General features: G+C 45.0%; 8 protein-coding genes across 8 annotated transcripts; 7 read left to right on the forward strand and 1 right to left on the reverse strand.

Moving 5' to 3' along the window:
- Positions 1-128: 128 nt before the first annotated feature.
- FOMMEDRAFT_171602 (uncharacterized protein) lies at positions 129-1,067 on the forward strand (the record flags this gene model as incomplete). Its single annotated transcript, XM_007272030.1, has 2 exons — positions 129-439; positions 504-1,067. 2 exons carry the CDS (start codon positions 129-131, stop codon positions 727-729), a joined length of 537 nt encoding a protein of 178 aa, XP_007272092.1. The 3' UTR covers positions 730-1,067.
- A 798-nt stretch (positions 1,068-1,865) lies between these two features.
- On the forward strand, positions 1,866-2,708 carry FOMMEDRAFT_98368 (O-methyltransferase family 3 protein; the record flags this gene model as incomplete). The annotated part of the gene is made up of 4 exons (XM_007272031.1): positions 1,866-2,065; positions 2,133-2,214; positions 2,277-2,468; positions 2,523-2,708. The coding sequence occupies 4 exons, from the start codon at positions 1,866-1,868 to the stop codon at positions 2,706-2,708; spliced, it is 660 nt and encodes a 219-aa protein (XP_007272093.1).
- Positions 2,709-5,972: 3,264 nt separating this feature from the next.
- On the forward strand, positions 5,973-6,589 carry FOMMEDRAFT_162702 (uncharacterized protein; the record flags this gene model as incomplete). The annotated part of the gene is made up of 3 exons (XM_007272032.1): positions 5,973-6,031; positions 6,097-6,292; positions 6,353-6,589. The coding sequence occupies 3 exons, from the start codon at positions 5,973-5,975 to the stop codon at positions 6,587-6,589; spliced, it is 492 nt and encodes a 163-aa protein (XP_007272094.1).
- A 41-nt stretch (positions 6,590-6,630) lies between these two features.
- FOMMEDRAFT_32443 (O-methyltransferase family 3 protein) lies at positions 6,631-7,529 on the forward strand (the record flags this gene model as incomplete). Its single annotated transcript, XM_007271971.1, has 4 exons — positions 6,631-6,854; positions 6,915-6,996; positions 7,058-7,249; positions 7,305-7,529. The coding sequence occupies 4 exons, from the start codon at positions 6,631-6,633 to the stop codon at positions 7,527-7,529; spliced, it is 723 nt and encodes a 240-aa protein (XP_007272033.1).
- Positions 7,530-8,002: 473 nt separating this feature from the next.
- Positions 8,003-8,771, forward strand: FOMMEDRAFT_149629 (replication factor A protein 3). Its single transcript, XM_007272033.1, has 4 exons — positions 8,003-8,134; positions 8,226-8,291; positions 8,394-8,493; positions 8,581-8,771. Exons 1-4 carry the CDS (start codon positions 8,033-8,035, stop codon positions 8,643-8,645), a joined length of 333 nt encoding a protein of 110 aa, XP_007272095.1. The 5' UTR covers positions 8,003-8,032; the 3' UTR covers positions 8,646-8,771.
- An 895-nt stretch (positions 8,772-9,666) lies between these two features.
- FOMMEDRAFT_137569 (uncharacterized protein) lies at positions 9,667-10,161 on the forward strand (the record flags this gene model as incomplete). The annotated part of the gene is made up of 3 exons (XM_007272034.1): positions 9,667-9,745; positions 9,809-9,966; positions 9,988-10,161. The coding sequence occupies 3 exons, from the start codon at positions 9,667-9,669 to the stop codon at positions 10,159-10,161; spliced, it is 411 nt and encodes a 136-aa protein (XP_007272096.1).
- A 788-nt stretch (positions 10,162-10,949) lies between these two features.
- Positions 10,950-11,378, forward strand: FOMMEDRAFT_98234 (uncharacterized protein; the record flags this gene model as incomplete). The annotated part of the gene is made up of 2 exons (XM_007272035.1): positions 10,950-11,056; positions 11,162-11,378. Coding segments are annotated over 2 exons (324 nt in total), but the record flags the coding sequence as incomplete, so codon positions are not given.
- A 279-nt stretch (positions 11,379-11,657) lies between these two features.
- On the reverse strand, positions 11,658-12,830 carry FOMMEDRAFT_32446 (uncharacterized protein; the record flags this gene model as incomplete). Its single annotated transcript, XM_007271972.1, has 4 exons — positions 11,658-11,705; positions 11,953-12,027; positions 12,266-12,620; positions 12,682-12,830. 4 exons carry the CDS (start codon positions 12,828-12,830, stop codon positions 11,658-11,660), a joined length of 627 nt encoding a protein of 208 aa, XP_007272034.1.
- Between the last annotated feature and the right edge of the window lie 599 nt (positions 12,831-13,429).

The following is a 13,429-nucleotide window of genomic DNA, read 5'->3' on the forward strand; positions in this document are numbered from 1 at the left end:
ATGCCCCATGTGGCAATCTTTTTCGGCATGAAGTCACGTGCCACCATCGCCATCCAACATCTAACTCAAAGCTGAAGTCATTTAGTCAAGTAATTTCTACATGACGGTGTATCGTCCAGCTACCTGCAATGACCTCAAGTAATCCATCACACATCCCAAGCACCGCAGCGCGCGAAAAACACGTCGGTGGCCTCTCAGCTGTGCAGACTCAACACCGTTCAGACGCTGGATCAAAGCATGTCACTCTTGCAACAATACCCGACCTCCGGTTCGAGCAAAGCTATCTTAAGAGTATTGCTCCTTATGTACAGACTCGTCGTGTAGCTGGCAGTGCGGGTGGAGAGGAGTGTAGAGAGGCCGTTGGCGTGCGGTGGAAACAAGTTCTTTGGATCACGACGCGAGATCAACTCGCGAGCCCACTCCTCCAAGGGGCCGTCTGGTGAGCTATCATCACATTACTACTCCTGCTTCAGTACCTATTTTACTCAACGCTAAATTTGTAGGGGGGTTGCACAGCCGTTTGTTCGATCGTTCTTCGCAGGCGTCCGCGCATTCTTCGCTCGCGCCTTCTACGGATTCTTTGGATTCTTCGGATTCTTCAGGTTCTTCAAACAAACCGCATCCAGAGATTCACACGTCCCGGTTTCAAGACAGCTGAAGTCGAGTGGCGATGGTGAGTTGACTCTTCGATTACGAGAGTGGGCGAAGGACTTCGAGGAAGACATTTAACATCATCGCTCAACTTCCAAACGAACATACCATGTTGCAATCCATACGTCGGTTATCTATCGTATTATATGTTGAAAACCACTCAGCATTTTGATCTTACGGCTGGAAAGCACTTGCGGCTGGTACCTTTGCCGGATTATTTTCGTTGCGTCCGCCAGTAAAAGCCCGTGTACGTAGGAGGCGATAATCGACGTTATCCATGACCTTCAAGACGCTCTTGCACCGGTACACTCATGGAGCACTTCTTAATCACCCTTTCTTGATACAGGCTAGAAGCTCACAGGACATTTACTAGCTACTGCATACCAATGTGCTTAGACATGTACGAGATAAATTAGTACCCCTGTACACGAAATTTGGGGTCTGAGAGTATTACGGTACTCGAATACCTAGACCCTTGATCCTAACACGTTGCGCTCTAATTCACTAATACTAATAAACTCGGTCTTCGACTTCTTTTACACAGCGTGAGACGCGATCATCGAATAACGAGTTCAGGTGTATCAATTTATAACCAAGGGTACTATCCTCGCGATTCTCGTGGTCGAAATAAACAAAAATAGCTCGGATTCTACATCCGAGTCGATAGCTTGCATAACATAATGTGCGCTGTTGATTACAGAATCCGACTCGGACATCTGACAGAGACTCATGTCATTGGAGTGATTGAACCTTTTAATCAACCTCTTCTGCCGAGTGGACGCGTTGCTGCATCCACCCACAAATGGCAGCAAGAGCGCTTTGTCTTGCATGAATTTTCAAGGACGTTCATTCCTTCTCCCCACAAGGAAGTGTTCTGGTGTGGTAATTTTAGATTGAACAAGAGGATCAATGATGCTCCTGTCCGCAGTAGTCTGCGCAGCGTCTGCAATGAGTCAAATCGTCAATTATGACTCCCCAGGACGGAGTATTATCAGATAAGATTCCCTTCGGATCCGCTTATTTGTCAGCGCGCTCCGACATATAATGGAAGTTATCAGATAATTAACGAAACCATGATGAAAACATTCACTGCGGCGCAGCGAGGTTTGCGACTCGCGAGCATAAATACCACTGTACTTCGGCATGACAAGCCCATCGTCCCCTTCGTAACACCTCATCGCTTTCGAAATATGTCTCACCGCGTAAACTTAAGCATGGACGACTTTGCCAAGTCCGATGCATACTTCAATGACTTCCTGAATCCCCGGGACTCGGCACTTGATGCTGCCTTGCAGAACAGCCAGGCAAATGGTCTTCCTGAGATCGCGGTCAGTGTTGCGCAGGCCAAGTTCCTGAAGATAACCGCACAGTCAATGAAGGCAAAGAGGATTCTCGAAGTCGGGACTCTTGGCGGGTAAGCTCTGACCCCTCTGATGACCTTACTCAGCACGAAACAGACATACTTAACTGAGCTCCGTCAGATACTCGTCTATTTGCTTTGCTAGAGCGCTACCTGACGACGGAAAACTTGTTACGCTAGAGCTATCTGACAAGCATGCCAAAGTACGCCCTGACATCGTGTAGTCGATACAGCATCTGCAGAATAGTCTGATGTTTTTGAATAGGTTGCTAGAGAGAACATCGATGGTGCAGGCCTGTCATCCAAGGTCGAAGTGAAGGTCGGGCCAGCTGTCGAAACTCTCAAGACTCTCAAGTCCGACGATCCTTTCGATCTCGTCTTTATTGACGCAGACTGGTTGAACATTCCAGTATACTTCAACGAGGCCAAGAGATTGACAAGACAGGGAGCCATAATTGTAAGTCCAGGCAACGTCAAATGGAGGTAATATGGAGTCTGACAGTCGCTGTAGATTATTGATAACGTCAACTGGAACGGTCAGACAGCACTGCAGCCTGCAAATACCAGCAACGAAGGTGTCAAAGCGATTAGAAGACTGTTGGCCCAGTTGAAGGAGGATAAAGAAGTCGAAGCGACCGTTCTTGGGTTGGCTGGAGCTAAACAGTTTGACGGGATGTTGTATGCCATTAAACTGTGAGCGATGATAGCAGCCGTAGCGAAGATTACAAAGGATATTTATGCAGTAGAATGAAAATGAGCTCAATATATGCCATGTTATTTCGGATATAATGCCTGAGGCTCCGTTATTCAATGGTAGCGATTTATCGGGAGAATTGGTCAAGTTAACTTTTGCGATGATAAGCTGGAAATCAGAATGACTCACTATTTACATCATATATTGATAACTTGAATATATAGCTCGAATCTCTGAATGCCTTCAGAGCCAAAAACAGTGGTAGATTGCACGTCACACACGTATGCGTGGAGCAAGTAAGGCAAACGTCGCGTTGCAACACGTGATACATTTCACGTGGAACAACGCTTTGCAAAGTTTGCATGTATAGACTTTGCTTGAATCTGGTCAACGTGTGACAAAGCCCACGCGACTCCGCCTTCGAATTCTGTCAAGATAGAGGAGAATAACTTATACAAATAGACGAGTTACTGAGGTAGAATCCTAATTTTTTACTCTAAATACAAGCCCTTTCATGCTGGACTAATAAAACATGAAGGTTCCAGACTTTGCATTTAAAAGTATCTACTACAAAGATCTTCCCGGAAATTACTTAATGTTGTGAATCTTCTTTATAGAAGCTTCAAGCCGCTTATTAGCCCCTTCAATTGTTCTGTTGGCCTTCGTGTCAACAGTAGTACTGCTACTGGCTGGCTGGCACTGTGATACAGTCTCCTTAATTGATATGAGTTCCTCTTTCCATTCTTTGGGTGCTTCAGGCATATTCTCTACAGCACTGATTTGCTTTCCAATTTCATCCAAAAGAAACTTTTTCACCCCTATCAGCAAGTCATACATTGATCCAGCCATGCCTTGCTGGATCTTCCGTATATCTTCCCCAAGAGTTTCCTCACCAATGCCACATTCTACACGGGAAGACTGAGTAGGTACTTTGTAGCTGTCTTTGTCAACATGGTTATTGGGTGAAGTTCCTCTACTATGATTTTCTTCCTTTCTGTGCCTTTTTCTAAGCTCTGAGGATGACATTACTTATGCACATCAATATGTAGTTGGTGTTTTGCCTCAACTGTAGACATGCATGCATAGGCTTTAATACTATCTCGAATTGCAGATGCAAAGGTAATAAGCAACAAAGGTGACTTCCGTAGAGACTGTAGAGACCGTTAGACCGTATCTACCATTTTTGGTACACAAGTAATTTAATAAGTGGTAATTTCTTCAATTACATCTAGATGCGACAGAGATTCTGATTTATAACTTTTATTAGTATTTCATAAACCGAGTACATTTTTCTCAGAGAGTAGCTTCTTCGAGTAAAACTTTAATTATGACACCTTATTAGTATATCTATAATATGCCCCCTAAGCTCGTTTCAACCGTCGACAATTCTTTGTTGATCGGTTTGTCGAGAAGCGCTTGAATAATGTTTCAAGCTCAGATGATCTGACTGTAAGTTTCAAAGCACGTTGCGATGCACGAGTCTACATTGTGTATGAGTAAGATGGTACGAAGAGCTGATATGTAGCAGTGGTGAACGAGACCCAATTTCAGGGTAATAATTTATTAGCGGTCTGCACAGTGGAAGAAGTTCCGGTGGACTTATCTTTGTTTGCAAATTCCAGATCCCATCTGGAGACGGCGACTGGACCGAGAGGTTGTAGTGCTCTCCCATTGGGATAGAAGGGAAACTCCCAAAGAGGTTGGATTCACAAGGTCGACCACTGGAGGGAATGAGAGCAGTTGACCGCACGAGTTAATCTCTGCGGCGGCAAACGGATTTGCAGCGGAGTATGCGAGCGTATTTGTAAGGTAACTTTGCTAAAATGAGAAAACTTCGAACAATTCAGTGTGCCTATCAGTATTATATTTAGAGTCCAATACACCCCTATTTGAAAAATCAATGTTATAGTCCGTATAATACATTGGTCAGTTTATTTTCTATATTTAATTGATAATTATGACATAAAGAATACAAATTATTTTAAGCGAGTTAGCCGCACAGTCATTTCGAGAATCCCCCCTTTCAGGTTTGCACATAATCAGAGAGGTTCACATCGGGTCTCCCAGACTCTCCCTCCCTAGAGTCGCTACCCTATCTTCCACGGATCAAAGCCCTAGCGCGCTGGCGGGAAGCACGCTTTGCATTTAAATCGGCTACTGATGGCCTTGCAGTACGTTACGAGATTCGTTATCAAGAATTCGGTTGCAGTGTTACGAAGATAGAGCACAACAGTCAGGAGCCTGAATTTGTAGCGAAGAAGTAGAAACTTTACCATACGGAGAGAGCGTGTTTAAGCACCATAAATGCAGAAGTGGCGTGATCAAGGAGTAAACATAGGTATTCTTTCTAGAGTAAAACCCTTTAACTAGATTTCCTAGGTACTACCACAAGTGCCACGTCTTTCGTTTTCCCTTTAGCCTTTGTCTTCACCTTCACCCCCTTAGAATCACTGTCTAAGACAATAATTAGGGTTTTGAAGGTAGTGGTGCAACTATAGTCAGGTATAGAACTGGTAGATGAAATGGTACATAATACCCTATGCTATTAGGAACAATGCCATCGCCCCGGATATGCTAGGGAACGGGAGGGGGAGGTAGCTAGTGATGCAGTCAGGATATTGGACCAATAACCAAGGGCGGATTGGGTCTAAAGCTGAGCCACCTGAGTTAGCTGAGTTAGCTGCCTATATGTATAAGGAGTAAATACAACAGAGGGTAAGTAATACTGCCAGAGGGCTGGTACATTGTCTTTTTTGTTCTCAGAATCCTCAGGTATATTGAAGTGGAAGAGAGAATATTTTGAGGACTCATTCAAGCGTTGAGGTCCTCTGATTTGTACTTTCATCTTTTTTTAGGTATCACTACCAAATATATCATGATTTACGTTAACTAATTTTATGCTGCTGTAATAGATCAATGACTGGACCCATTGACCATTCTCAATTTCATCAAGGGGTGGCTGGGCATGTGTAAATCTTCGACTGCCGGCAACTCCATTTTGGCTGCCAAAGGGTTCTCCGCCATTGCCCCTCCCCAAAAGATTGAGAACGGCTACCTGAGAATTGCTAAGGATTCTGTTAGAATGTTTTGATGGCAGAGTGCACCACCTTCCATGTCCCATCTATTGGTGCCGAGTGGACCAAGTGATTGTAGTACTCTTCCCGGAGCAAAGCTCTGACGAGAAGCACGCTTGCATCAATATTAGTCTCTGATAACCGAACAGTACCTTACGAATTTTGTCATTAAGAATTCGGTTACAGTGCCACGATGATAGTGTGCATCTTCCTTGTCCCATCTAAATGCGCCGAATGGGCCGAGTGGTTATAGTGCTCGTCCACAAATCAAAGTCCTAGAGGGAAGCATGCTTAGTATTCACATCGGCTACTGATAGCCTTGCAGAACGTTACAAATATTGTCATCGAGAATTCAGCTGCGGTGCTACGCTGACAGAGAATGGTAGTAAGGAGCTGGAATTTGTCGCGAAGAAGTGGCAAACTAACTATACGGAGAGAGCGAGGTTGAGCGCCCCACATGCTGAAGTGGCATGTTCAAAGAGAGAGACGAAAAACGGACAGCCGCTCAACCCCGTTGGTGAAATTCAACGTATGGTTCTATAAAATCCGTGCTATCTTAGATATTTTTACCAGTTGATTAGCGCAAGTAGGCATCGATATTACCCTTTGGATACGCCAATTGATCAACTCGTCCCGACATTCCGGAAGTCCTCCACGGAAAGTACGACTTCTCCATGGGCGCTTGTGGGCGCGACGTCAAAAGGAAGGTCTTCAGCTTCTTCTCTCAAGGAAAGGGATGATGAAAACATTCACCGCGGCGCAGCGAGGTTTGCTACTCACGAGCATAAATACCACTGTACATTGGCATAACCATTCCATCAACCCCCTCGCAACATCTTATCATTTTCGAAATGTCTATCCGAACCCACCTGACCTTGGACGACTTTGCGAAGTCCGATGCGTACTTCAACAGTATGTTGAATCCGCAGGACCCAGCGCTTGAAGCTGCCTTGCAGAACAGCCGAGCGAATGGTCTTCCCGAGATTGCGGTCAGCATTACGCAGGGCAAGTTCCTGAAGATTACCGCGCAATCCATTAAAGCGAAGAGGATCCTTGAAGTCGGAACTCTTGCCGGGTAACTACTGAGCACATTGATGATAGTATGCTGAACAAGAGTTGATCCAAACCCTATTAGATACTCGTCCATCTGGTTTGCAAGAGCGTTGCCGGATGACGGAAAGCTTATTACGCTAGAGCTATACGATGAGTATGCCAAGGTATGCTCTCCTACTTTGCAGTCAGTAAAGCTCTTTGGGGAAGATACGATGCGTTTGATAGGTTGCCAGGGAGAACCTCGATCATGCAGGCTTGTCATCCAAGGTCGACGTGAAGATCGGACCAGCTCTCGATACACTCAAGACCCTCACGCCTGATGAACCCTTCGATCTCGTTTTCATCGATGCGGATTGGACAAATATGCCAAACTACTTCAAAGAGGCAAAGAGGTTGACGAGAAAGGGTGCCATAATTGTAAGTCTAAATAATGTCAATATGAATGCCGTATTGAATCGGACACTTGCCGTAGATCTGTGATAACGTCAACCGCAATGGACAGACTGCATTGCAGCCCGAGAATAACAGTACCTATACTGGGCAATTGCCTCACCACTTCTCGCCAACTGACGAAGGCGTTAAGGCGATCAGAAGTCTTGTAGAGCAGTTGAAGGACGATAAAGAAGTCGAGGCGACAGTGCTTGGGCTGGCTCAAGCTAAATCATTCGACGGGATGTTGTACGCTATCAAGCTGTGAGAGAAAATAGCTGTAGTCTATGCAATGATGAATGTATAGAAGTAAAATAACAATATGCGCAATTTGTACCATCTTGTCCGCGAGATATATCTATGGGTCCACCATGAATCGTAAATTTTTGTCGAGAAAATTAGTCAAATTCGAATAAGAAAGTAGTGAGCAGGCTATCGCTAACTCACCATTCGACATCATGATACTTCTGTCGCCCTGAGCCTGAGATAGATGTCGCGATGTTCTACACATACACATAACGCAGCGTAGAAACGATCCATCTACTTGTTAATTCCAGCACCTGGTTTTTCTAGGTCGATGTGTCACTGAGCAAAGGAGACTGCTTTAAGAATCAGAATCAAAGTGCTTGTGTGCCACGATCTGATTGTGACATTATTATCACGTGAGACCGCGTCGCGACGCGTGACGCGCCCTCTGACTCCTCACATCCGCAGCCCATTTCTCTGCTCAATTTCTTTCCCTCTCCCCAACACAATCTTGAAAAACATACCATGGACACAGACACAGAAGCACAATCGACACCTCGAGTCAACTCAGCGCGTCTCAGCGACTTCGTTGGTCGGTCAGTCAGGCTTGTATGTAAAGTTGAGCGGGTAAGTATACACTTGTCTGATCTTGCTTTCATCCGTCGTTGTCTTGATAGGCCTCGGTCTCGTTTCCTATTTCTCACACTTTTCTGTGTAGGTAAAAGACTTGTCTGCTATCGTGCGTGCGTCAGATATGGGTCAAGTTGAAGTGAAGATGCCGAAGGTAGGTCCGTCTATTGACTTCTTCCTCTCCTCTCCTCTCCAATACCTCTTCTGTCCATCACTCTTATCTAATACGAATAATCGGATTCGTTATGTTGTTTAGGCGGAAGAGTTCCCGGATTCATTCGTAGAGATCATCGGTATGGTCGAAGACGCAAACACAATCAAGTTGCAAGGTAGCATCCTACTTGGGAATGATCTGGGTATGTTAACGATTTTTTCTGTGTTTATGTGGCACTGTTCCTACTATGTAACATTTCGCACCGCTTTTGCTTACTTGCACTACATAGATTTCGATGTCGTCAACGATTGCATTACCATGATGCACAACCCGCAATTCGAAACCGTATTCTAGCTGTAGAGCACACTATGTCTTTGAGTGTTGAGTCAAGCATATTTTCTTTTTCGTGTATCTCGTATCTCTTTCTCATTTATTTGTAACATACATCGTATTCTGTCATAGCAGAAAAAGACATATCATTACGCACTCAATACGTCCATTGCCAAATCTAACGAGAAAAAAAAGCACTGGAAAATCCACCAAGACCAACTCTTCAAGTCATTGTTCGTCAATACACATACAAGTGCCTCATACATATACACGGTGTACATCTTACATCGTACACCATACACAACCAAAGCAAATTGCTACTGCTTCTCTATGAGCCAACAGGCACCAGACTTTACTCTATTCTACATATTCGCTCACTCGTCCGATCCAAGACAATGTCTCTGGACCTGCCATCGAATGTACTTTTGGTGGCTTAGTCTATATTTATTACTCTTCAAGGAAGAAGTAATTGCCCGAAGCTAAACAAGTGAAGACAGGTCAGCCATCAAGTCATCCTTCCTTCAAACGCATAGCAGAACAGAACAATAAAAATTAAATTAAAAAAAGCATACCTTTCTGCTCCTTATCCTTAACACTATTCATCTTATTCACCCTCGGTCGGAAATTCGTCGGGTCCCTCCGGAACGTAATCTCAAGTGAAGCAAGAAACTTGTTCATACCCGTAAGAAGCGACTGCGGAGGCAGCGCAGTTGCAGAGATGGCAGGTTGACCCTCAAATACGATGACGCGGTCTGCGAGGTACGTTGCCATGATGAAGTCGTGCTCGATGACGAAGGCTGTTTTCTTTGAGTGGAGGATGAAACGTTTGATGACTTTGCTGGCGATGATACGTTGTTCGGAGTCGAGGAAGCTAGGAAGTTCGGAGCGGAGTGAGGTCATGAATAATTAATATTGGAGTTTTGAAGAAGAGACTTACGACGACGGTTCATCGATGAGGTATACTGCTACATTCGGCTTTCCGAGAGCAAGAACAATAGCAACGCGCTGGAGCTCACCACCAGAAAGCGTCTTAACATCCTGATCCATGATGTGCTCGAGGTTCATCGGCTTCAACACATCCGTCCCAAACTGTGGATGCATGAGTGCCTGCTTGATTTGTTTCAGTAGCAGCTGATGAACAGTGCCAGGGAACTTGGGCGAAATCGTTTGAGGCTTTAGTGATACAGAGAACGTTTGTTTGTCTGTTTCGACGTCTGGTGTATCACCTGCAAGCAGCCTCACAAACGTCGTCTTGCCCATCCCGTTCTCGCCAAGCATGACAATGATCTCAGAGTCTGTGAATGCGCCTTCTTCGACGGTGAGTTTAAATGATCCTAGCGTCTTTGTCATTGCCGGGTAAGAGTAGTGTCGTGTTTTGTCCAGGGTGATTTCTTCCGCATTTTCGACCATCTTGAAAGATAGCTGCTCCTCTCGGAAACGCAGGTTCTCCGTTGGAATGAAACCGTCCAAGAAGATATTGATCCCTTCGCGCACAGAGTACGGCATCGTCACTACGCCATACATCGATGGCTTCCCATAAAGACAACAAATGAAGTCGGAAAGGTAGTCGAGTACCGAAAGATCGTGCTCGACGGCGATCACATAGTTATCCGGTCGAAGTAGTGAGCGGATCATTTCTGCAGCCTTTAATCGCTGCTTGACATCCAGATAACTCGAAGGCTCGTCAAACATATACACATCAGCACGTTGTATGCACGACATCGCAATTGCAAATCGCTGCAGCTCTCCACCAGATAGTTGGCTGACCTGGCGATCGATAACTTCGTTAAGATCAAGCATGTCGCATATAAGCTGTTTGTTGTCCAGCTCAAGCTTCGAGTCGAGCATTCTCGATACGCTCATTTCGCCCTTGATTGCTCGTGGAATATGATCCACATATTGCGGCTTGATGAGTGCCTTGAGGTTGTCTTCTAAGACTTTTGTGAAATAGTTCTGTAGCTCTGATCCACGGAAGTACTTCAGAATTTCCTGCCAATCTGGTGGATCCTGCGAACATCCATCATTCGAATATGTAACAGGGTGGGGGCTGTAAACAACTCACATCATATCTCCCGAGATTAGGCTTCAACTTCCCCGCCAATATTTTAAGCGCCGTGCTCTTGCCAATACCATTCGTTCCTACTAACCCTAGAACCTGACCCGGCCGTGGCGTAGGTAATCGATGTAACTTGAATGCATTCGCCGTATATCGATGAGTTACTTGCGATTCTAAGTCAGTTGGCAGGTTGATGATAGCGATGGCCTCGAATGGGCATCTGTACAGATTGGTGATTGGTAAGGTGACTAGAAGACCTGGACGTATGCGCTCACTTTTTGACACAAATACCACACCCTATACATAGAAATTCCGAGATGAATGCGATCTTGTCTGAAGGCTTGACTTCAATGCACAGTTTTCCTAAATATTCCCCTCAGTAAAAGCACGTCATACACAAAGGACAGCAAGCCAACCCATTTTGACGACAGGACATGACTGTAATGCAAATATATTCAACACTTCGTTGAAATTTGATCCCAAGAGAAATGAAACACACTTTTTTACATTCCTGTGCGCATCGCTTCGGTTTGCATCTATTAGAGTCGACAATGGCGATTCGGGTGATTTTGTCTGCCATGATGGTCGCAGAGAGAGGAATGGTTGCAGGTACTTTCAATCCGAGCGTTATGATTTGCCTGTCGTCCCGTGTGACGCGGTTCCGAAGTTTTATCATGTCACGTGATGATATGACTTCGTGAGCTGCTGAATTTGCTCTTCTCTTGAATCTTGAAAATCCGCAAAACCCGCAAATGCGATAAGCATAACTAGCGCAAGAGCTCTGGGGAGAATGCCTACACTAAAACTTGTCATGTTTAAATGAGAAACCGAAACCTTAACCCTGAAGAAATAACAGAGGAACTCAGGAAATGGCAAATCCGACACACGCAGTACAGTATAATGATAACTGATTTTATTTGTTTATTAATGCAACTATGTAACCATTCGCACTTATTGTAAGTGCACTGCATGTGGACTTTTCACGTCAGTAGACGAAACCGCGCCCGCAGACGCGGCCACGTCCTCACCTGTGATATATTCTAATAAGTCCGAATCGGTATCCTCGTGAAATCCAACAAACTGGCTTGAATCTGTAGCTCATTCCGACACAGACGGTATGCGGCAACATGGTTGAAACTTCGGGGTGCGATCGAAAATATAGCGATATACTTCCGTCAATGGGTACCCATTTTTCGGAGGCGGATCGCCTCTATTGATTCTATCTTCCATAAGCTTTATCTCGTACTTCCTTGAAGTTCCAATGTCGACCTCTACATCGTCTTCATCTGCTTCTTCTGCCTCTACTTCGCCGGGATCGTTTTCGTCTAGACCTTTGTGATTTTCTTTATCCTTTTTTCGCCAGGGATTAGCCGCCAAGTTCCGTAGTTTTGTCTCTTGCTGATCCCAAATTCTGTCCCATCGTTTCATCTCATCTTTGAACCATGAGGACTGGAATTCTGAGATTGCACAAAGCATAAAGTAGCACTCGATGAAGCGGTGAAAGTCTGTAAGGGCGAATTTGCCAATGGCTGGTCGTACAACCTACATAAAGTGAGCACACATATAAAGAAGAGAAGAGGATACGCACCACTGTGTCATTCTCCCAGTTTGACACATAAAACCGAAGAATATTCTTGTTGAAAGTAGCACCAAATACTGGTCCGTCCTCGAGACCGAGAGCCCGTCTATGCAGCTGGCTTGAAAATATGGTAAGTTGGACTTGACGTAACACAACTTTGAAGTCGTCCACTTTCGCCTCGAAGCTAAATGTGACAGTCGACTCTGGCAGATCGATCAATTCTACGGTCCATGTCCATGAGAACACGTATTGGTTATAAATTTGTTTCAGAAAACTTGACCATTCTTCCGGCAGGGTTAATGATGCGACAGCATCAGCTTTAACAGTATCCGGAGTATCGGGTAGGACCATATCTATCTCAGGCCTAGATAATAAAGTGTAAATGAACGGCAGTTGCAAAGTCAGTGATGCAGGGCTATATGTACCTCCATATGTGGTCGGCCCCGGGACGATTTTGAAACGCTTGCTCAATCATAATAATATCTGCGCCTCTCCGATGTGCCGCTTCATTAACCTTTGATTCGGCGTGGATCAAGGTAGTCTTCCAAGCATTAACAAGAATTGGTAGCGACATCGCAAATTGATATTTGTCGCCGGGCTCAGTCTTGTTTTTATTCAGTCGATCGCACCACCTTTTGAACTGGAGTCGAGCTCGTTCACCTTTTGGAAGATGAGGTACCCAGGCATCAATAATATGCATTATCTAATAGGCCGTTAGTCATTGTATCTGAAGGGGTAGAATATTGATATCCTACGTCTTCTCCCAGAATACAGTTCGGGTATTTAAGTGAGTCTATAAATTTATTGAATTCATCGTTCTTCCAGGCTTCTTCAACAAAGCGAATCCTATGGCGAATGGCCCAATCCTCCCAAATATTCAGCGTACGACAAAGTCTAGGGGTACAGATGAGAGTCTTGAAGTCGCAGAAAATGGTATACCTACACGGAGGCGGAAACAGAAGAGACATGACTCGATGCTCTGGAATTGATTGGACGTAAGCAACCCGGCGGTGTAGAAAGTATATCCGCCTTACTCAGTCTCCACGGAATGTTCACTGGGCGGCCTCTGTACTTGTTGATCATGACGAGAGGACTGTATTGCTTCACCAACAGAACGGTTGATCGTGTTTATGGGATTCCCTCTGCAGAGCTATCTCAGTTGGAGGGTTAAGG

Source organism: Fomitiporia mediterranea, assembly GCF_000271605.1.
Source record: "Fomitiporia mediterranea MF3/22 unplaced genomic scaffold FOMMEscaffold_20, whole genome shotgun sequence".
NCBI lineage: Eukaryota > Fungi > Basidiomycota > Agaricomycetes > Hymenochaetales > Hymenochaetaceae > Fomitiporia > Fomitiporia mediterranea.

Bases quoted from the DNA above. Each gene is read 5' to 3' on its own strand.
- FOMMEDRAFT_149629 (XM_007272033.1), top strand. From the start codon at position 8,033: ATGGACACAGACACAGAAGCACAATCGACACCTCGAGTCAACTCAGCG. The intron at 8,135-8,225 runs GTAAGTATACAC...TTTTCTGTGTAG, and splicing joins TTGTATGTAAAGTTGAGCGG to GTAAAAGACTTGTCTGCTAT. The intron at 8,494-8,580 runs GTATGTTAACGA...TGCACTACATAG, and splicing joins CCTACTTGGGAATGATCTGG to ATTTCGATGTCGTCAACGAT.